The 23351-nt window shown below is 37.4% G+C and overlaps 1 protein-coding gene across 1 annotated transcript in view; it reads left to right on the top strand.

Annotated features, from left to right (window-relative positions):
• The window catches only part of SMURF2 (SMAD specific E3 ubiquitin protein ligase 2), a gene marked incomplete at its 5' end in the record, with an annotated part of 94312 nt that overhangs the window by 24710 nt on the left and 46251 nt on the right, over positions 1–23351 (top strand). The window contains 2 exons of the mRNA XM_019805169.2: positions 13049–13087; positions 19773–19881. Of these exons, the coding sequence (XP_019660728.2) occupies positions 13049–13087; positions 19773–19881 (148 nt within the window). The remainder of the gene's footprint in view (positions 1–13048; positions 13088–19772; positions 19882–23351) is intronic.

Raw genomic sequence — 23351 nt, 5'->3', positions numbered from 1 at the left:
GGATCTTGGAACAGATTAAAGATCTTACTTGGAAACTAAGGAAATCTGAGTAAAATAATGAACTTTAGTTAATAATAATAATGTATATTGGTGCGTTAAATTGTGACAAATGTACCATACTAATGTAAGATGTTATGAGTAATAGGATAAATGGCTGTGGGGTGTAGGGGAGCACTAGCTATCTTTGTAACTTTTCTGTAAATTGAAAATTAGTCTAAAATAAGTTTATTAAATTTAGTAATTCCCTGTCAACCCAGAAAATATCTCAAAGCATGAAGTTATAAAGAAGTGTTGTTATAAATCACAGTGCTTTTTTTTTTTTTTTAATAGTTGCAGTCTCCTTTCCTATTTATACTAGTGGCTTGTATTTACAAATAGGGTCTGTTTCGAAAACTAAATATCTTTGGCACTTTGCTTTATTAGAGTAGATCGTCAGGTATTTGAGTGACTAGTTTTTAGAGGCCGAAAGGATGCAGAATGTCTGAGAGCTCATCCTTATTTGCACTGTTGTAGAAATAAGGTTAATATAATTGATGATAATACAAGGTGATAATATGCCTTTTTATTGTGTATGAGAGAAGGTTCAGTGAGATTTTTTTTATTTTTTGAAGATTTTATTTATTTATTTTATTTGAGAGACCGAGAACAAGGAGGGGTGGGGAAGAGGGAGAAGCAGACTCCCCGTTGAGCAAGGAGCCTGACGCAGGACTCAATCCCAGGACCCTGGGATCATGATCCAAGCCGAAGGCAGATGCTTAACTGACTGAGCCACCAGGTGCCCCTGTTTTTTTTTTTTTTTTTTCTTTTAAGATTTTTAAAAGAAATCTATACCCAGTGTGGGGCTTGAACTCAGCCCTGAGATCAGAAGTCACACATTCTGATTTAGCCAGCTCAGTGAGATCTGTTTTTAAGAAAGGGCTCCAATAGGTAGTTGGATAAGCAGAATGTTTACAAATAGTTGAGAAAGCCACCCTGATTTGAACAAAAAGACTTGCTAGGTTAAGGAAAGCAAAGAATGAATTTTATTATTTACCCTTTAGTTTGGTCATACCTTGTCTTGGTTTTCTGAGGATTTTCATTGATTTCAACACGTATTTGAGTACATATTATGTTTAAGACATTATACGTATAATAAACTGTAGGAGAGATAAAAGTAAGTCATGGCTTTGTTTTTAAGAAATGTATAGCTTAGTGGGACATTGAAGGACAGATAAGATACCACGTGAATAACTTTAATACAAGCTTAGTGAGAAGGGACATATAAAATAAGTAGAGTCAAAGTGGTGTTGAAAGTTCATAGGAAGGGAGAGACAAAATCAGATAGTGAGAAAGGAGGAGATGAGAAAAGGTTTCACATGAAGATGAGATTTGAATGGATAAGATTTTGAGGGTAGGTGGTTAGAATAAATGCTTGAGGTGGGAAGAATATTTTGAATGAAGGCAAGACAGAAAAGCCCTGGGTTTATTTCAGGGGACAAAGAGGCTGATATTTTCAGTCTAGGGGTTAAGGAGAGGGAAAGCTGGTGTGAGTGAGCAATCTATAGAAAAAGAGAATAGAACCTGGATTCAAAATGCCTAATAAGCTCATTTACTAGATGACAGGTTAGGGCAAGCTATAACTCTTAGTTGTAGTTTCCTTTTCTATGGATATTAGAACACAACTCACAAATTTTTGTAAGGATCAAGCAAGGGGACTCGGTGTGAAAGTTTTTTTGGCACATTATAAGGTACTCTAGATGTAGTATTTAAATGTGAACATCAAAAATGGAAATAGGTAGAGAGATAGGTATATATGATGCCTGGTACAATCTGGCAACTGCTTTAGATGTGAAATGGTCAGGGAGAGATAAGAGACATTGCTTTCTAGATGATTGGAAGCATGTGGTGCAGTTCACAGAACTAGGAAGGTCAGAAAGAAGAACAGCTGGTTTAGGAGGAAAGCCGTTTGATTCAGTTTAGAATAAATAAAATCTGAAGTGCTGGTGAGGTATTCAGGTGGGTATGTGGGTTAGGCAGTTGAAATGTGGGCTTGGAGTTTGAGAGAAGAGTGACCCTAGACATACACATTGAGACTCACTTACCAATATTTACTGAAAGCTAAGTACATAAACTTTGTTACTGACTGCATGTTTGTGTCCTCCCTGAATTTTATATGTTGAAGCCCTAATTCCCAATTTGATGGTATTCGAAGGGGGGCATTTGGGAGGTAATTAAGTAATGAGGGTGGAGCCCTCATGATTGGGATTAGTGCCCTAAAAGAGACTCAAGAAAGATGATTGTTCTGTTGGCCATGTGACCATACAGCAAGAAGGTGGCTGGCTGTCTGCAAAACAGGAAGATGGTCCTCACTAGACATCAGATCTGTTGGCACCTTGATCTTGGACTTCCCGGCCTTCAGAACTGTGCAAAATAGATGTTTACGACACCCAGTGTATAGGATTTGTTACAGCAACCCAAACTAAGGTTCCTTATCAGGTTAGAGAAGACCCCTTTCTTGCTCTTTAAGATACTTGCAACTTGGTGGCTTAATTTTATTAGGAAGCTTAAAGTAAAAGGGACAATAATAGCTAATATGTATTGAGCACTTGCTGTATACTAGGTGGTGTTCCAAATGCCTTATGTGTTTCAGTTTACTTTAAAACACCACTTCAGGACTTCAGGGTGGCTCCTAGAATCCTTCTTTTTGTAGGTAAGATACGAGGTAAAGAGGCATTAAGTAGTTTGGGGTCACAAGTTAATAAGGAATAGCACCAGATTCAAACTCATAGTGCTTATAGCTTAACACTACGCTGTGCTGTTTCTATGAGTGTCTCTAGGGTAAGTAAATAAGAGACACTTGGGAGTGGACAGAAAGTGATACAGCCTTTTCCCAACATATAGAATAGTGTTCAGGCTTCATTGCACCTATGTACTTGTCTTTTATAATAAGGCTTTCTTCTCTTGGTGTTCTGATGAAGAAGTAAATTATCACGTGGTGAAATTTAGACATAACTATATCCATCACTTTGAGCAGCCCTCAGTTGTGCCTGTTTGAACGACAGTGTCCAGTAGAGAGGAGGCAGTGGCTGCATCTGCAGTGCCACTAGCCAGGTGCGTGTTCAGTCTGCAGACAGCATAGGAGGTCCTTAAGTCATAGTGAATTTACCATCCTTATAAGAGGAGACAGTATTCATCCCCAAATTGGAGAAAAGAATTTTGTGGAAATAATGATTTAAGATACATAGCTGAAATGCTTTCATAGAGTTTCTTAAAATAATACCTTCTATCGTGTGCCTAGACTACATGCTTTACATTTCTGAATGTAAAATTTTTTAACATGTGAACTTACACCAGAATTTGATTACTGTGTTTGTAAGAGAAGTTTTATTTTAAAATTGCCTCACTATAAGGCAGATGTTTACAGTTGTGGCTAAAACAAGTACTATATCTGCATTTATTATGTCAAAGTAAATCATTGTTTTTGTACTGAAAAAGTTAACAAGCCACTTAAAATTTTAAAGCTTATTTATATACACTAATCTTGTTTCAGTTTTATTCAGTTAAAATATACTTTTTAAGGAAAATTTTTTGACCAAAATCTCCATATGTTTTAATTCAAAAAAACAAAAAAAACCGTAGTTACTTAAAAGTTGTTTGGTATGAGTGAGCTAGAAAGGTCACTTTTAATTGAATAACTTGAGAACCCATCTTGCCTTTGGTGAAATATTTAAATGCTGATAGTTTGGGTTTTGTTTTGTTTTTTTTTAGTAAGAATATTTACCTCATTGTGATAGAACCTGCATCTTTTGGGGGCACCTGAGTGGCTCAGTCGTTAAGCGTCTGCCTTCGGCCCAGGGCGTGATCCCAGGGTCCTGGGATTGAGCCGCACGTCAGGCTCCCTGTTCCACTGGGAGCCTGCTTCTTCCTCTCCCACTCCCCCTGCTTGTGTTCCCTCTCTCGCTGGCTGTCTCTCTCTCTGTCAAATAAATAAATAAAAATTAAAAAAAAAAAAAAGAACCTGCATCTTTTTATATATCCTCTAATACACTAATTTAATTAACTGCCTGCCAAGTACTAAATATATTAAGTTAAACTTTGTGGCCCTGTTTGTTTTGTAACATGCATAAAACAAATGACCCGAAATTCCTTGATTAAATGGCACTGTGGCAAGATACTTAGTTAAAAGCAGGTCTATTATGATTGTACAGGTAGACTGTTATATCTATTGAAAGAGGGAAATTGCTAATTTTTTGTAGAAGGCTCTTTTGATCCTAGGTTTCTGTTGACCATTTTGTGAACTTTTATCAGACTGATAATTGCTTTAACCAGCATTAAGTTCCTTTATATAGGAAGAGCTAACCAGAGAGAATGTTTCATTTTATATATGATGGTTCGAAGTTTGGATTCTGTAATTAGTCTGTTTGAGTTGGCATCTCAACTCTAGTACTTACACTGTAATCCCCGGCAAGTCTTTATGTCTGAATCTCCGTTTCTTCATCTCTAAAATGTAGGTCATAGTACCACTTACGTCACAAGTAGTTGGCGTACACTTGTACGTAGTATATATTCAATAATGTTAGCCAGTCGTCTTATATTCCTTACTAAAATTACATTTTATTAAATGTATTATTTGTAAATGGACTTCTCTTAGCATTTAAAGAAATATTTTCTTGTCAACAAATATATTTACATAATTTTAATGGGTGTGTAATATTTCAGCATGCTACTTGTCATCCTTATCTGTTTCATTATTGTGCACAGAGAGTTGTAGTTGGTACTTCTGCTCATTGCAACATTTTTTTTTTTTTTAAGATTTCTATTTATTCGACAGAGATAGAGACAGCCAGGGAGAGAGGGAACACAAGCAGGGGGAGTGGGAGAGGAAGAAGCAGGCTCACAGCGGAAGAGCCTGATGTGGGGCTCGATCCTGTAATGCCGGGATCACGCCCTGAGCCTAAGGCAGACGCTTAACCGCTGTGCCACCCAGGCACCCCTCATTGCAACATTTTATAATAAAGCTCTTGAATGTGAATTGTGTAGTGCTCCTGTTTCATGCAACAGTAACTAAAATTTGTACATATAAACATTTGTATATGAGTTGTCTATAGAGCTTAAATTTCATTTTCCTTCTGAGTGTAGGAGTTGAGGTAGTGGTGGTTTCTTGGAGCAGAAAGACCTAAATTGTCACGTGCCAGCAATCAGGAAGTGTGCATATTAGTAGACATTTTTAAAGCACTAGGCTGTCTTGTTGGAATATGTATAGGAATGTTATCCTGAACTTCAGTTTTATTTTACAATGATAATGTAAGTTCAAAGAAAATCCAGAGAAATCTACTCTTTTCAAAAATAGTCTATACAACTTCTCAGTTGCAGGAACAGTATTATAAAATCTGTTTTCATGGGGCGACAGAAGACGGGATGTCTGAGTGGTTTTTTTTTTTTTTCTCTCTCAAGCAGTCTCATTCCAATCAGCAGTGTAATTGGAATGCAACTCCAATCTGGAGGAGGAAGGGGAATTTTTGGCAAGAAGATACTGAACAGTTGGGAGTTTTATTCAGATTAAGCATAGACAGCCATTCATTATGAGTACAACTCAGTAAGAACAGCAATACCATTCTGTTTCTACAGCTGGGGTTTACTCTGATATTACTACATGGTGTGTTACGTATAGATAACTCTTATCCAACCATAAAAAGAAATTATTGACTGAAATGGTAATATTTATTGCATCTGCACTTCTGCAGATGGTTTTCTCCAATCACCTCAAATTGGTTGCCTCAAATAAAAGATACTGAAGGAGATTTTTGCAAAATTTAAAATTGTTTCTTGAGAAAACAGTAAAACAACAACAACAAAGAACATTGATGGCATAATATTTGAATTATACCTGACTTGCAAGCTCTGAGGGCAAAGTACTATTTAAATACTAAGTACTGTTTAAATACTATTTAAATTCAAAGTATTTATCCTTGTATCTGCACAGTCTGTCATAGCACTTGGCACAAAGTAGGACCTTAGAAAATGGTGAAAGAGTGAATGATATAGGGGGACAGCTGAGTGGCTCAGTGGTTAAGCATCTACCTTTGGCTCAGGTCATTAGCCCAGGGTCCTGGGATTGAGTCCTGCCTCAGGCTCCTTGCTCAGCAGGGAGCCTGCTTCTCCCTCTGCTCCTCCCCTGCTTGTGCTCTCGCTCTCTCTCTCTCTTCTCTTATTTATAAGTAAATAAAATCTTAAAACAAACAAACAAAAAATGATGAACTTAGAGGCCAATCCAGAACAGAGGTGGAAGGATAGTTCTGAGGAATGTTTTAAGGGTATTTTGGAATGGTATTAGGAGGAGGGGAAATGTATGGAAAGACTTAATCATATTTGTAAAAAGATCACTCTGGATCCATTATGGAGAACTGATTGGAGAGTTGAGGCTTGAGGCAGGGGACTGATTGGGAGGGTGGTTGTAATGGCCTAGTCTAGTTGATGGTAGCCTGGACAAGGATGGCCGCATTGTTAATAGAAGTGGACAGATGAAGGATATTTGAGAGGCAGAATTGGTTAGAATTGGTATTTGCCAGGAGGTGGGGAGGGGAAAGAGTAGTGAAGGTTGCTGTGGAGGTTTCTGACTGGAGCAATGGAGTCAAAAGCAGGGTTATTTATTGAAAGAAAGCAAACTGGAAGAGCAGTTTTTGGGGAGGAGAAGATGGTAATTTTATTTGGGGGGCATATTTAATTTGCCTGTGTGGATGTGAAGTTTAGGAGAGAGTTAAGATTGGGTCTTTATATTTAGGTGTCACCATAATGGTAAAGGCCAGGGAGAATGTATGAAATGTAGCTCCTCATATTTATTTTTTGAGAGGGAAAGAAGAGCTTTGTCAGTCTGTTAGGCTATGAATTTTCTCCTAGGAAAAAATGTGAGTTCTTTCCCCAGAAAAGTACACATGCATATAGCAGTTTACATATAATTCCAAGGTTTGCAAAGATGGGCTTTTGTGCTCCTCAGGTTATAAAGAAGAGGATGTAGCCAAAAATCCTGAAAGAACCTCAGTTTCCGTATGCAGAGTATGGGAAAAGATTTAACAAAGAAGATGTAGAATGCATTTTATGCCTGGCATAAAACCAGGTGAATGTGGTGTTGAACAGAAACCAAAAGAAAAGAGGGGTTCCAGAAGAGGCGGTAATGGCAAATGCTCCTCAGGGGTCAAGTATGATAATGAAAGATGTCCATTGGATGGATTTAGTAATTAATGTCCCTGGCGCTTTGGAGAAGCCATGTAGGGGCAATGGTGAGGGAGGAAGCCAAATTGCAGTGAATTAAGGCATTAGTGGGAAGTGAAGAAGTGAAGTCACTCTAAATTTACTTTGTTCAGAGTTTTTATTATGTACGGATGTTGTACTTTGTCAGGTGCTTTTTCTGCATCTGTTGAGATGATTGTATGGTTTTTATCCTTTCTCTTTTAATGTGATTAATCATATTGATTTTGTGAATATTGAACTGCCCCTTACATGCCTGGGATAAATCCCACTTGATCAGGGAATGATTTTTTTTTTTTTTTTGAATTGTTGGATTGGGTTTGCTAATATTTTGTTGGGGATTTTTTCATCATTGTGCTTCAGAGATACTGGCCTGTGATGTTCCTTTTTTAATAGTGTCTTTGTCTGGTTTTGGTATCAGGATAACGTTGACCTTGCAGAATGAACTTTTTTTTAAATGTTCGGTAGACTTCACCCGTGAAGCTGTCTGGTCCTGGATTTCTGTTTGTTTAAAGCTTTTTGATTATTATCAAAATCTGATTATTTTGATTGTTGTCAATTTTATCAGTACTTAGTCTGTTCAAATTTTCTTTTTCTTCCTGATTCAGGTTTGGAACATTCTTTGTTTCTAGGAATTTATCCATTTCTTCTAGGTTGTCCAGTTTGTTGGCATAACATTTTTCATAATCTCTTATAATCCTTTGTATTTCTGTGGTGTTGGTGGTTATCTCTCCATGATTTCTGATTTTGAGTCATCTCTTTTTCTTGTTGAATCTGGTTAAAGTTTTATCCAGAGAAAATAAAATTTTGTTTATTTTTTCAAAGAACTAGTTCCAGTTTCATTGAGCTTTTCTCTTTTTTGTTGTTTGTGTGTGTGTGTTTTGTTTAGTTTCTGTTTTGTTTTTTTTTAAAAGAGTTTATTTATTTATTTGACAGAGATAGAGACAGCCAGCGAGAGAGGGAACACAAACAGGGGGAGTGGGAGAGGAAGAAGCAGGCTCATAGCAGAGGAGCCTGATGTGGGGCTCGATCCCATAAGGGTGGGATCACGCCCTGAGCTGAAGGCAGACGCTTAACCACTGTGCCACCCAGGTGCCCCTGTTTAGGTTCTGTTTCATTGATTTCTGCTCTAAACTTTCCTTCTTTTGACAGGCTTTGGGCTTTGTTCTTCTTTTTCTAGCTCCTTTACGTATAAGGTTAAGTTGTATGTTTATTTTTCTTGTTTCTTGAGGTAGGCCTGTATTGCTATAAACTTCCCTATTAGAACAGCTTTTGCTGCATCCCAAAGATTTTGGACCATTGTGTTTTCACTTTCTTTTGTCTCCATGTATTTTTTTATTTCCTCTTTGATTTCTTGGTTGACCCATTCATTGTTTAGTAGCATGTTAATTTAGCCTCCATGTATTTGTGTTCTTTCCAGATTTTTTTCTTGTGATTGATTTCTGTTGTGGTAGGAAAAAATGCATGTGATTTCAGTCTTTTTGAATTTATTGAGACCTGTTTTGTGACCTAACGTGTGATCTGTCCTGGAGAATGTTCCATGTATATTTGAAAAGAATGTGTATTCAAATGGAATGTTTTGTATATACCTGTTAGTCCATCTGGTCCTGAGGGGGAAATTAAGACTTTTCCTCTAAGATCAGGAACAAGACAAAGATATCTACTCTCACCACTTCTATTCAGTATAGCACTGGAGGTCCTAGCTCCTAGCTGCAGCAATCAGACAAGAAAAAGAAATAAAAGGCATCCAAATTGGTAAGGAAAAAGTAAAACTTTGACTATTTGCAGATGACATGGTACTATATATAGAAAATCCTAGGACTCCACCAAAAAACTACTAGAACTGATAAATGAATTCAGTAAAGTTGCAGGATAAAAAACCAATATACAGAAGTCCGTTGCATTTCTATACACGAATGATGAAATAGGAGAAAGAGAAATTAATAAAACAATCCCATTTATAATTGCACCAAAAAGAATAAAATACCTATTAATAAACTTAACCAAGGAGGTGAAAGACTTGTACTCCAGAAACTGTAAAACATTGATCGAAGAAATTGAAGATGACACAAATAAATGGAAAGATATTCCATGTTCATGGATTGTAAGAACTGATATTGTTAAAATGTCTATACTACCCAAAGCAATCTACAGGTTTTATGCAATCCCTATTAAAATACCAACAACATTTTTCACAGAACTAGAATAAATAATAATACTAAAATTTGTGTGGAACCACAAAAGACCCTGAAAGTCAAAGCAATCTTGAGAAAGAAGAACAAAACTGGAGGGGTTATCACAGTTGCAGATTTCAGGTAAATGTACTATAAAGCTGTAGAAATCAAAACAGTATGGTACTGGCACAAGAGAGACATATAGATAAAAGGAACAGAATAGAGAACCCAGAAATAAACTCACACTGATCAGGTCAACTAATCTGTGACAAAGTAGGCAAAAGTATACGGTGGGAAAAAGTCTCTTTAACAAATGTTGCTAGGAAAACTGGGCAGCCACATGCAAAAGAATGAAACGGGACCACTTTCCAATACCATACCAAAAATAGAGTGGATTAAAGACCTACATGTGAGACCAGAAACCATAAAACACCTAGAAGAAAACCTAGGCAGTCATTTTGACATTGGCAGTAGAAACGTTTTTTCTAGATATGTCTCCTCAGGCAAGGGAAACAAAAGCAAAGCTAAATTTTTGGGAGTATACCAGAATAAAAAGCTTTTGCACAGCAACAGAAGCTATCAACAAAACAAAACGGCAACCTACTGAATGGGAGAAAATATTTGTAAATGATATATTTGATAAGGGGTTGATATCCAAAATATATAAAAAACCTATACAACTCAACATGCAAAAAACACAATCCTATTTAAAAATGGGCAGAGGACCCGAATAGACATTTTTCCAAAGAAGACATGCGGATGGCCAGTAGATCATGAAAAGATGCTCAGTATCCCAAACTAACCATCAGGGAAATGTAAATGAAAAGCATAATGAGATATCACTTCATACCTGTCAGAATGGCTGGAATCAAAAGGACAAGAAATAACAAGTGTCATGAGGATGTGGAGAAAAAGGAATCCTCATGCTCTGTTGGTAGAATGCAGCTACTGTAGAAAACAGTATGGAGGTTTCTCAAAAAAATTAAAAACAGAATTACCACATGATCTGGTTATTCCACCACTGGGGTATTTACCCTAAGAAAATGGAAACACTAATTTGAAAAGACATATGCACACCTATGTTTATTGCAGCATTATTTACAATAGCCAAGATAGGGAAGCAACCCAAGTGTTCATTGATAGATGAACAGATAAAGGTGTGTGTGTATATGAATGATGGAATACTACTCAGCCATAAAAAAGAATGAGATCTTGCCACTGCAACAACATGGATGGACCTGGAAGGTTTAATGCTAAATAAAATAAGTCAGAGAAAGACAAATACCATGATTTCACTCATGTGGAATTTAAGAAACAAATAAATGTACAAACATAGAAAAAAAAAAAACCCACCCAGATTCTTTTTTTTTTTTTTAAAGATTTTATTTATTTATTCGACAGAGATAGAGACAGCCAGCGAGAGAGGGAACACAAGCAGGGGGAGTGGGAGAGGAAGAAGCAGGCTCACAGTGGAGAAGCCTGATGTGGGGCTCGATCCCATAATGCCGGGATCACGCCCTGAGCCGAAGGCAGACGCTTAACCGCTGTGCCACCCAGGCGCCCCCCACCCAGATTCTTAACAGAACAAACTGCTGGTTGCCAGAGGGGAGGTAGGTGGGGTAGAGTGAAATAGAGAGAGAGGATTAAGAGTGATCCTGATGATCAATGAATCATTGTACACCCAAAACAAAGATAACACTGTACTTTATTAAACTTCCATTAAAAAAACAATAATTAGTGCAGGTATAAATGAAAATAAAAAGCAATACTTTTTTCAATAATATTGTGATTTATATATTAATATATATTGATAGTTAACATTTAAATAATACTATGGTAATAAAAGTTCTGGATCCAAAAGAAAAATGGAGTCACAATATGTAGACAGGTCTTTTTTTTTTTTTTTTTTTAAAGATTACTTATTTGGCAGAGAGACAGCCAGTGAGAGAGGGAACACAAGCAGGGGGAGCGGGAGAGGAAGAAGCAGGCTCCCAGCGGAGGACCCCGATGTGGGGCTTGATCCCAGGACTCTGGGATCATGCCCTGAGCTGAAGGCAGATGTTTAATGACTGAGGCACCCCAAGACCCTTCTTGAAGTATTTTCATTATGATGGAGAAGAGATAGGATGATGTCTGGAGGGTATGTTTAAATGCTGACGAGATGAGACCAGATCCCTGAGAAAGTGGTAGGTTGGATATGAGATCCAGAGCACGGTGGGGGGGGCAGTGTTAGGAGGGTGGACACTGTAAGTGGAAGGAAGACAAAAAGAATGAGTATCAAAACATAAGCTTGTAGGGTTAGTGATAAGTTGGAGAATTCACATATATTTTCTGTTTCTCTAAAGTAGCATGTGAAATCATTTCACTCTGGAATCATGGGATGGTGGTTACAAAAACCATTACCTCATCAATACTGAAGATTATAATTTGGATTCATGTATGTGTTGTATGTGTATTGATCCTGAGTATTGTATTCAGTTTATATGGTGGTAATGAAGATTTAGGGGGAAGTTCTTCTAAATCCAGTCTGTGATTTGGTACTCTTGGTTATGGCCCTTAGTTTTCATGATTAAGTTTTTATGTTTTTAAAAATAAAACCATTTCTAAGACAGGGCCCAAGAAACTCTGACTAGTAAAACATTGTCTTACTGCTTATGTAATAGTTTTATTCATTTGCCGGTGGCGTATGTCTTCAAAATGATTTTTATTTGAGCTTTTAAAGTGATTATAATTTAACTTATTGCCAAGGTTTGTTATGTTAAGTGAACTTTATACACTAAACTTTAAATAGTTGTAATAAATTGAACAGACCATTTAAACTGAGTAAAAGCGGGTAGAAATTAACCAAACTTACATTAACAGATATTTTATAATTTAGAAACATATGGAAATTGATGTTTTCCCTTCACTTGTAACAAGTTTGAATTAAAGAAGTTAAGTTTACGACTCTACCAAAGCAGTAATTTTTAATTAACATATAATCATGCCCTATAAAATTCATCCCTTTAGATTATGCAATTCAGTGCTTTTAATACATTCACAAGGTTGTACATCCATCACCATAAAAGTAATAATTTAATGCAAGGTAATACAGAGAATGTCAATATATTAACTTTCAGTTTTTGGTAGATATAGTAATCTGTCTTGTCATTTAGCTGATGGTTATCTCCTCTAAAAGTTTGTAGAGTTAGATGAAGAGTAAAATAACAGAACTTTAATTAAAAAAATCTCATCTATATCAGGAAAGCTCTGTCTTATTTATGATCTTCAGTACAAAATTATTTCATTTTTAAAATATATATATCAACCTGAATTTACATGGTTCCTTCTTAGAACTATTTTCCCCTTTTTATGGAGCTACTGTGAGATAAATCTTGATGGAAGATTGATTGGAAGTCGCTCCTTATTAGGATACCGGATTTATAAACTTCCTGGTCCTCAGCTGTTACTGGTGATCATTGCTCAAGTTGCAACCACGGGTTCAGCTGTCTTTTGCTAGTCTTTAATAAAAATTTGTGATCATATTTCATACTTTGCTGTACTTAGTGTTTAATTATTCACTGGTGTTTTCAGTGTTTTAAAATGAGCCTTTTGACAGTGCAGTCTTACCATTTTAATTCTTTCCGTGTATTTTTTTGTTTCCTTTACAGTACTCTGTGCAAAAAACTTGGTGAAAAAGGATTTTTTCCGTAAGTAAATTAACTTTAAATCTTGTATGTTGTGTGTAGACTTTTTGGATAACATTTTCAGAATTGTCTGGCTTAGTGAGTTCTCTATTCAGAAATCTACTCAATACTGTTTTATGAATGCTTTGGTTCAGAGCCTTTTGGCAACACTTTTTTTTTTTTTTAAGTGGATTTTGTGCCTTTTTAGCTTTAGTCCCTCTCCTTTTATCCACCCCACTCAAATATTTGTGTGAAATGTGTGTAAGTGTGTATATGAGGTATGTGTAAAGAATATTGAAGGTGTGCATATACTACTGGGTTTCTAGAAAAGTAGAGATTATTTTGTAAACACTTTTCTAACATTTTATAGGAAATTTTATTCAGGCAGTCATGGTTCCTTGGAAAGTAGAGAAGTCATTCAGCCTGCTTGGAATTTCCACAGCGTAGGAAAGAAATCTCTGCCACATTCAATCATAGATGCTCTTATGTCTCAGACTCCAAAGCAGACATTTGGTTCCCATATTTGCGGTCTCTTTGCCAATAAGTTGTCAAATTTTTTTTGTGGCTTTATTTAGGATTAAGTTTTGTGAGGGAGGATTAGGAAGAACTGTCACGTGTGTTTAGAATCTTTATCCTGTAATATATTTCATAATAGCTTTAGATTTTTGAGTAAAGAAAATTTAAAAATATATAAATGAATAAAAATGATATAATTTTTAGTAAGGAACTCTAAGCCAACAAAATTTTATATGTAAAGTATTTGAAGTTATAAATTGAAAAGTTTCATTAGATTTTAAAATTCAAGTTCTATCGGCCAGGAAAACTAGCTATAAGTGCTAATTTAATATGATATTACTTAATTTTGGGGGGTTTGATTTAAAAAAAGTAATAAGTTCTTGATGCATTTTAAAATCATACTTAATTCATTTCACTTGAAATTTTCTTTTGGAAAAAATTTCTGGAGACAACCAGAATTAAAGTTTGTAAAATAATGTTTTTATTTTAAAATAACCTTTTATAACCTTCTTAAAAACCTTTATATAATTAGAAAATTTTCTGGTGTCTGTGTTTATCTGGGAAAGGAGTTAAATAGGATAATTTGGAACATAGTTAAGAAAGCTTTAATCAGGGGTGCCTGGGTGGCTCAGTGGGTTAAGTGACTGCCTTGGGCTCAGGTGGCCCTGGAATCTAGCCCCGAGTTGGGCTCTCTGCTCAGCAGGAGGCCTGCTTCTCCCTCTCCCTCTGCCCCTCCTTCATCTTGTGCTGTCTCTCTTGCTCACTCACTGTCTCTCAAATAAATAAATAAACAAGTAAGGTTTAAGCAGACTCCAGTTCATGTACCACATGCTTTCCACTCAGCTGCATGTCCCAGTAGCAGAGACCACTGGCCTCACTCCATGCTGTCACCAAATATCTTCACAGGCTTTTGCTGAACTACCCTATCTCATCCCTGTCACTAATAACCTAATAACCAATGTACACTCTCTTTTACCCTTCTTAAAGGTTGATTTGAGGTATGATTTATTCTAGTAGGACTGCAGAGTGGCAAATAGGATCAGGTAGGCAAGTGACAAAGAAAAAAGGGAGGGAAGTGAGGAATGCATACTCTTATAGTTGCTTTTGCACTCTCCAAGACATCTGCTCTGGTTTTAAAAATAAAATCCGTTTTGTCTCCCAGCCTTCCTTCCCAAGTTCGTTCTTTCCTCCAGAGTCCCAAGACGCAGCTTCTCCAGTAAAATATCCAGATAACCTTGTCTCAGTTTTCCTAGAAAATCTAGAGGAATCTTGCTTTAATTTTTGGTAAACCTCGGAGAGCCAGTTATTATCACTTATATGATCTTTATTTGCCCTTAAGTTGTAGGTAGGAAAAAAAGGAGTTTCTTCTTGAACTCTTTCTTTTATTTCATTGGTGTAGGTGTAAAAATTAATAAAAATTCTTAAGCGTTGTGAGTTTGCTCCAGGGATAAGAAAATTAGGGGAAACTATGTGATAATCTTTAAAACCAGAATGGAAGAAACACTTGATGGCTCTGGAAAGGGAAACAGGAAAGCCAATTCTGAGGTCTTCAGAAGGCACTCAGCCAGGGATGGACTATCTCCTGGGTTCACAGTGGGAACAGCCTCTGCTGTGGTAGATTGACACCGGTCTTTGATCTGTTTATAAGTTGAGGGTTGCCCACAATAATTCCAGAGAAAGAATTCTAATACTTCCTAAATCTCTTAATGAAGTTTGAGTGAGAGTATCTGGTTTTTTTTTTTTTTTAAAGATTTTATTTATTTGACAGAGATAGAGACAGCCAGCGAGAGAGAGAACACAAACAGGGGGAGTGGGAGAGGAAGAAGCAGGCTCATAGCGGAGGAGCCTGATGTGGGGCCCGATCCCACAATGCCAGGATCACTCCCTGAGCCGAAGGCAGACGCTTAACTGCTGTGCCACCCAGGCGCCCCAGAGTATCTGTTTATTGATCAGAATGCAATTATAATTGATACCAAAATATAAAGTGTTTGTCTGTAATGAGGTTTAAATCATGTTGAATGAGAAAAGTAAATTTTAATATCAAGCATGACTGTAGGCTGATGAAATATGTATGTGTGTATATATTTAATTATAGGAAAAAATACAAAGCCAGGTGTTACAGAGTAATTTGTATAATTTGGGATAATACTATTTTGGGTATCTACCCTTTCTGAGAAAAGTCTTGCTAATTCACTTTTTAGAATTGTTTGCAAGCTTATTGGCTTTAAAAAATAAGTTACTTCCCCTTCCCCAAAATTTTAGAAGGAAAATTTCTCAGCATTTAGGAACATGTAGAGAGTTTTATAGTGGATATCCACCATCTAGAGTCTGCCATTAACTTTGTCACATATCTGTTTATCCATTATCTGTTTTTTAAAGAATGTTTTCTTTTTAAAAAAGATTTTATTTATTTATTTGAGAGAGAGAGAAGCAGACTCCCTGCTGAGCAGAGAACCCGATTCGGGGCTTGATCCCAGGACCCTGAGATCATGACCTGAGCCAAAGGCAGACACTTAACAGACTGAGCCACCCAGGCACCCCAAGAATGTTTTCATTAGTATATTCTTTTCTCTTTTATGTGACATTTAAATAAAAGATTTGTGTGTGAGCTACTGTGTTGAGGTGCTGTATGTAAGGGCCAAATTGAAGTCACTCAGAACCAAGATGGTTGGTGAAAGATTTTTTTTTTCTTCCCCCAATCAAAAATAAGGCTTTAGGGGCACCTGGATGGCTCACTTGGTTAAGTGTTCGACTCTCCATCTCAGGTCTTGATCTCACGGTCCTGAGTTTAAGCACCGAGATTGGGCTCCATCCTGGGCATGGAACCGACTTAAACTTTGTTTTCTCTGGAAAGAAGCACACTTCTAAGTTGAAATTTTTGTTTCATTATTATTTGCAGCCCAAGTACATTTGTGTAGTGAGGAAGTCTTAAGCTTTAGCTATTTTTATATGACTCAGAAATGATGGGGATAATTGAGAGATTTTTAAAATACAGAAAATACCTTAGCCACTTTATATTTACCACTAGAGGTCTCACTCCAGAAAACTTGATAGCTTTTGACTACATCACAGAACTTGGCTCTCAAGTTAAATTTTTGTGGAGTAATATAATCAGGTAAGTTGAAATTTAGGTATTTTTGTTGTTGTTGGTAGGGTATAGAGTTTGTATTATTTAACAGAAGAGAGACGTAGGAAGCTGGGAATAAGAATTTCATACTTAAGGATTTGGAAGCCAATTTTTTTGTGTGTAAAAGTTGTTTTCCTTAGTCCTTATTAGTTCTAGAACTAGTTAAACAACATCTAAGAGGATAGCTAGAAATGTGATTTTTGTTTTTGTTTACAACCATACACTTACGTTTTTTTTGAGATAGTAGAATCGAAAAAACAAGAGAATGGATTCCTTCAGGAGAAAATACTTAATGTTACTGAAGGCAGAGGGAGAAGTACTCTTCCATTAAACACAGTTAAAAATGATTAGGTATTACTGAAATAATATGAGTTGCAGTAAACTTCAAGAATGTAGTTAAATAGGGGTGTCTGGGTGGCTCTGTCAGTTAAGCGGCTGCCTTCGGCTCAGGTCATGATCCCAGGGTCCTGGGATTGAGACCTGCTTTGGGCTCCCTGCTCAGTAGGGAGCCTGCTTCTGCCTCTGCATGCTGCTTCCCCTGCTTGTGCTCTCTCTCTCTATCTCTGTGTCAAATAAATAAATAAGTAAATCTTAAATAAAAAAATAAATCAATACCCTGACTTCCAAGTATCTTCTTAAATACTTAACATTTGTAAATTTGGGTTTCTCTTATTTGAAGTTGACAGATCACAGAATCATAGAATTGGGGACCTGATGACACAATTTCTGCCTGTCCTTGAGTCTTGGCACATTGGTATCTTAAAAAAAAAAATTGCTGTCAAGGTGTACAAGTTCTTCAGTTATCAGGACTTACCAACAATTTTGTTCTAGTGTTTTCAGCTGTCCATAGGAAATCTTCGCTATCCCAGTATGTCTAATGCCTAAATTGTCATTTTTGTCTCTGTAACATTTTATTAAGTTCTACCTTCTAACTTTTCTTTCCCCCCAAAGACCACTCTTCTCATTGTTACTTAGGGCTGAAAACTATACTGTCATTTTTTACTTACTTTCTTATAAACTCATACGAGATCTTTCAGAGTAGCTTATTTCACTTTCTTTTCATGGGACTTCCCTAGGGTAGGGTCTAGTCATCCTACTCTGTGGAACTTACAGCAGCTTCATAGATGTCCTCTGTACCAGTCTTTCCTTCTCGCAGTCCACCCTGAATACCACTAGTGGAAAAACAGGACCATGTATTTACAGCCGTGCTTAAGAACCTACAGAGGCTCCCTGTTATCTGTTTCAGTCATTTTCTGATTTTTAAGCCTCTCTTACCAGCAGTATTAACTTTTACACATTAGCACAGACGATTTGGTTAGACTCCTCGGAGACCTTCAAATATTGTCAATATTGTCATACCTTTCTTGGCAATCTTCCTGTTTGTCCTTTAAAACCCAAATGAGGGGCGCCTGGGTGGCACAGCGGTTGGGCGTCTGCCTTCGGCTCAGGGCGTGATCCCGGCGTTATGGGATCGCTATGAGCCTGCTTCTTCCTCTCCCACTCCCCCTGCGTGTGTTTCCTCTCTCGCTGGCTGTCTCTATCTCTGTCAAAGGCTGTCTCTATCTCTGTCAAATAAATAAATAAAATCTTAAAAAAAAAAAAAAAAGAAAACCCATTTAAAAAAAAAACCCAAATGAGTCCCGTCCCCTCAAAAAAAAAAAAAAGCCTTGATTTACTGTCCAGACTCCAAACTCCAACTCTTCTCCTGTTTTTCTGAGCTCTTACTTGTACACACTGTTGAACTGCATAGTAAATGAGAGGTATAACATAGCATAGTGGTTAAGAGCATGAAATCGAGAACCAGATTATATGTGCATGGCTTTAAAAATCTAAACTTCAGACCCTGGCGCTCTCATGTACTGTTTGTCCTTGGACTAATTAACTGTTTTGTGCCTCAGTTTCCTCATCAGTAGAGATTATAGTAGTATTTACCCCATTGGATTATTGTGAAGAATAAGAGATTGAATATAGGGGCGCCTGGGTGGCACAGCGGTTAAGCGTCTGCCTTTCGGCTCAGGGCGTGATCCCGGCGTTATGGGATCGAGCCCCACATCAGGCTCTTCCGCTATGAGCCTGCTTCTTCCTCTCCCACTCCCCCTGCTTGTGTTCCCTCTCTCGCTGGCTGTCTCTATCTCTGCCGAATAAATAAATAAAATCTTTAAAAAAAAAAAAAGAGATTGAATATATGTAAAGCATTTAGAATAGTGCCTGACATAGTATTAAAAGTATTTTCTTTATAGTCTGTACAAACACTTGTTTATTCTCAGGTTCCCCTCTCCCCCACAGCGTTTTTAAAAAAAGATTTATTTATTCATTAGAGAGAGAGAGCGTGAGAGCAAACATGAGCTGGGGGAGGGGCAGAGGGAGAGAGAATCTCAAGCAGACTCCCCAGTGAGTACAGAGCCATGCAGGGCTCAGTCTCACAACCCATGAGATCATGACCTGAGCTGAAACCAAGAATTGGAGGTTTAACCCACTGAGCCACCCAGGTGTGCCAAACCATCCCCCTGTCCTTCCCCCACCGTGGCATTCTTATCTCCCCAATTAGAGAGTAAGATCTTTTAAGGCGGGGTATTAGATTTTTTTATTTCAGTTTCTCATCACTCATGGTAGCTATTGAAGAAAACTTTTTGGCTAATTTGATTTTTCTGTAGCTTATGTTCTTGTGTGAAAACCTTTAATAAGCTCTTTCTTTAAATGCTACTAAGAGAGACCTTGGGAAGGCTCTGAGAGAGCCAGGAGTGTTTTAAGCTTTTTGGGGTCAAAGGGCTGGTAAAGATGTATAAGAACTTCCACATTCTGAGGTAACCTCTAGGCTTTGGTAGTTTAAGCTGAGAATGTTTTGAGATAGGAGCAAGAAAAAAATGTGGCTTCTGGTATTTAATATAGAATTAACTTTAATCTTAGTTTTAAAATGGACCTCTTTCATAGCTAAATGTTAAGCTTTTCATAAAGAATGGGATAATCTTTTGTTTTTAGTAAATAGTAAGCTTTATACAATTAATCTTCTATTTTCCATGTCAGAATATTCTTTAATTTAAAAAAATTCTTCCCCTTTTTTCACAGGACTTCCTGATCCATTTGCTAAGGTGGTGGTTGATGGATCTGGGCAATGCCATTCTACAGATACTGTGAAGAATACACTTGATCCAAAGTGGAATCAGCATTATGACCTGTAGGTTTAAATGATTCATTTGAAATGAAACCTAGAATCAATATTATTTGATACAGTCTTTGAAAAGACTCACTGAAAATGATCATTTGACCTGTGGTATAATCTGGTCTTCATAGAGGGACACAAAACCTAATTGGAAGGTACTTTGGCTTATTGATAGCTAGTTTTGAGAGACTAAGTGCCCTTAATAAGCCTATGGAGAACAGATTGTATATGTAGTTTAGAGCAGCCCCACCCCATCTTTTTTTCAGTTAAATAAAGGTATTAATTTACTTTCAGCCAATTATGAGTATAAAACCAGAAGTCATAATTGGGATGGACTCGTAGGCATTCTTTTTGCTTTTGTAGGGATGGTTTTATTTTAATCACAGTAGTATATGTAACTTCCTAAAAAGGCACATAATACTGTAAGGGTTTTAATGGGAGATTGCAGTTTGCTGCCCCATTCTTATTCCTGATTCCCATTCTCAAGGTAACTACTTTGAGTAACTTTGACTGTTTATTCTGGTATTTTCTTCTATTTCTAGATATCATACTTATTTTACACATCTCTCTATATGGGATGGGGGTGGGAAGAGAGATGCAGAGAGAGATTTAGTGTATACGTACTTCTAGTTTTAGGTGTCATTTTTACATTTCCTACCATACAAGAAAATTTAGCTTTTACAACTGATCTTTCTCATCCCTACCCCAACAACACCTATAACACCCATACGGCCCTTCTCTCTCCCAGCCCCCCAGTATATTTATGTGAACCATTTTGGTTAAATCACTGTTCTGTATTTATATTACTGTCATCATGTAACTATTCATAATTGAGTCATGTGGTGTGAGATGATTACATTTCCTTTCTTGACAACTTTTGTTTTTCTGGAATTATAACTGTCCTACTTTGCCATTTGCTTAGATTTCTCTCTGTCTCATTGCTTAATTCCCAAAGTCTCTCACCGGACGGAACATTTCTGCATATATTCAGCCACATGAGCTATTCCATTGGCTTTGTTTTTTTTCTTGGATATACTCTCCTGAAACCTCTGTCCTCTTCCTCCAGTCTGATCTGGTGGTCTGAACTGGTCTAAGACCTGCTGCACAGCTGTCTGGGAACTTGCCTTTATGATTACATTGGGGATTTCCTTTGTCTCTGCTAGGTTCAGTGACTTCCCATTTTTTGTTTATTCCCTGTTTTGGTGAAGTCTATCTTTCACTGAGAAAGAGTACAAAGATAGGGAAAATTTCTTTGATACCTTATCTGAAAATATGCTTTGTCTTCTCACTTGATTGTCTGAGTATGAACTTCTAGGTAAGTCATCATTTTCTTTTCAAATTGTGAATACAATGCTCCATTGTCATCCAGGTTTAAATCAGCACTGCTGAATAGAAATACATTGTGAGCCACAAATGGGAGCTTGTCTGCAATTTTAAATTTGCTAGAAACCACATTTAAAACTAATAAAAATATATTTTTATAATATATTTTATTTAGTTCAGTATATCTAAAATATTGTCATTTCAACATGTAATCAATATAAAGTATTTTTATAAATAAATTTTAAAAATAAACATTTTAAAAGTAAGTCTTTGAGATCTTAGAGGAGTTTGTTTTGCACTTACAGATTGCCTCAATTTAGACTAGCCTCCCGTACTCAATAGCTCTCTGTGGCTGGTGGCTGCCCTTTCGAACAGTGCAGTTTTAGAATATTGCCAATGGCATCTTGATTATTGTTTTCCACTGGAAGATTTCAGGGTATTGTCTTTATGCCTGATACTACATTTTTTGATGATGGTTTTGGTATATTTGTTACATAGTGCTAGATACTTATTGGAAACTTTCAAACTGGATAACTAAACTCTTGAAAGATTTTAATTTCAGTATGGTTAACATACAGTGTTATATTAGTTTCAGGTGTACAATATAGTGATTCAACAGTTCCATATATTACTCAGGGTTCATCAAGATAAGTGTACTCTTGGGGTGCCTGGGTGGCTCAGTGGGTTAAGGATCTGACTCTTGATTTCAGCTCAGGTCATGATCTCAGGGTTGTGAGATTGAGCATCAGGCTCTCTACTGGGCGTGGAGCCTGCTTAGGATTCTCTCTCCCTCTCACTCTGCTCCCCGCTGTCCCACTCCCTCACTGACCCCCCCACCCCATTACCATCTGTGTGTTCTCTATAGTTAAGAGTCTGTTTTTTGGGTTTCTCTTTTTTCCCCCCTTTGTTCATTTGTTTTATTTCTTAAATTCCACATATGAATGAAATCATATGGTATTTATCTTTCTCTGACTGGCTTATTTTGTAGCATTATACTCTAGATCCATCCATGTTGTTACAAATGGCAAGATTTCATTCTTTCTTACAGCTGAATAATATTCCATTCTTTATCCATTCATGTCTCAGTGGACACTTGGGCTGTTTCCACAATTTCGCTGTTGTAAGTAATGCTGCAATAAAAAGGGGGTACATAACCCTTCAAATTAGTATATTTGTATTCTTTTTTTTTTAAGATTATTTATTTATCTATTTGAGAGAGAAACAGCCAGCGAGAGAGGGAACACAGGCAGAGGGAGTGGGAGAGGAAGAAGCAGGCTCCCAGCAGAGGAGCCTGATGTGGGGCTCAATCCCAGAACACTGGGATCACGTCCTGAACGGAAGGCAGATGCTTAAGGAGTGAGCCACCCAGGCGCCCCAGTATTTTTGTATTCTTTGGGTAAATACCCAGTAGTGCAATTACTAGACTGTAGGATAGTTCTAGTTTTATTTTTTTTATTTGTTTGGTTTTTTTCTGAGAGAGAGAGAGAGAGAGAGTAAGTGAGCCGGGGGAGGGGCCGAGGGAGAGAGAGAATCTCAGGCAGACTCCATGCTGAGGGTGGAGCTGAACATGGGCTCCATCTCATGACCCCAACCGAGATCAAAACCCAAACTGAAATCAAGAGTTGGACACTTAACTGACTGAGCCATCCAGTTGCCCCTCTATTTTTAATTTTTAATTTTTTTTAAGATTTTATTTATTTATTTGACAGAGATAGAGACAGCCAGTGAGAGAGGGACACAAGCAGGGGGAGTGGGAGAGGAAGAAGCAGGCTCCTAGCGTAAGAGCCTTGTGGGGCTCGATCCCAGAACGCTGGGATCACACCCTGAGCCGAAGGCAGACGCTTAATGACTGCGCCACCCAGGCGCCCCTATTTTTAAATTTTTTTAAAGGTTATATTTATTATTTGAGAGAGAGAGCAAGCAAGTGCATGAGAGCAAGCAGGGGGGACAGAGAGGGACAAGCAGGCTTTGCACTGAGCTTGGAGCCCAACACGGGGCTCAGTCTCAGGACCCTGAGATCGTGACTTGAGCTGAAATCAAGAGTTGGATGCTTAACCAATTGAGCCACCTAGGCACCCTGCTATTTTTAATTTTTTGAGGAATTCCATACTGTCTTCCCTAGTGGTTGCACCAGTCTGCATTCCCACCAACAGTACATGAGG

The sequence above is a fragment of the Ailuropoda melanoleuca genome, chromosome 13, assembly GCF_002007445.2.
Source record: "Ailuropoda melanoleuca isolate Jingjing chromosome 13, ASM200744v2, whole genome shotgun sequence".
Classification (NCBI taxonomy): domain Eukaryota; kingdom Metazoa; phylum Chordata; class Mammalia; order Carnivora; family Ursidae; genus Ailuropoda; species Ailuropoda melanoleuca.
Note: the sequence above shows the minus strand (reverse complement) of the source record. Positions and strands in the feature narration are given on the sequence as shown.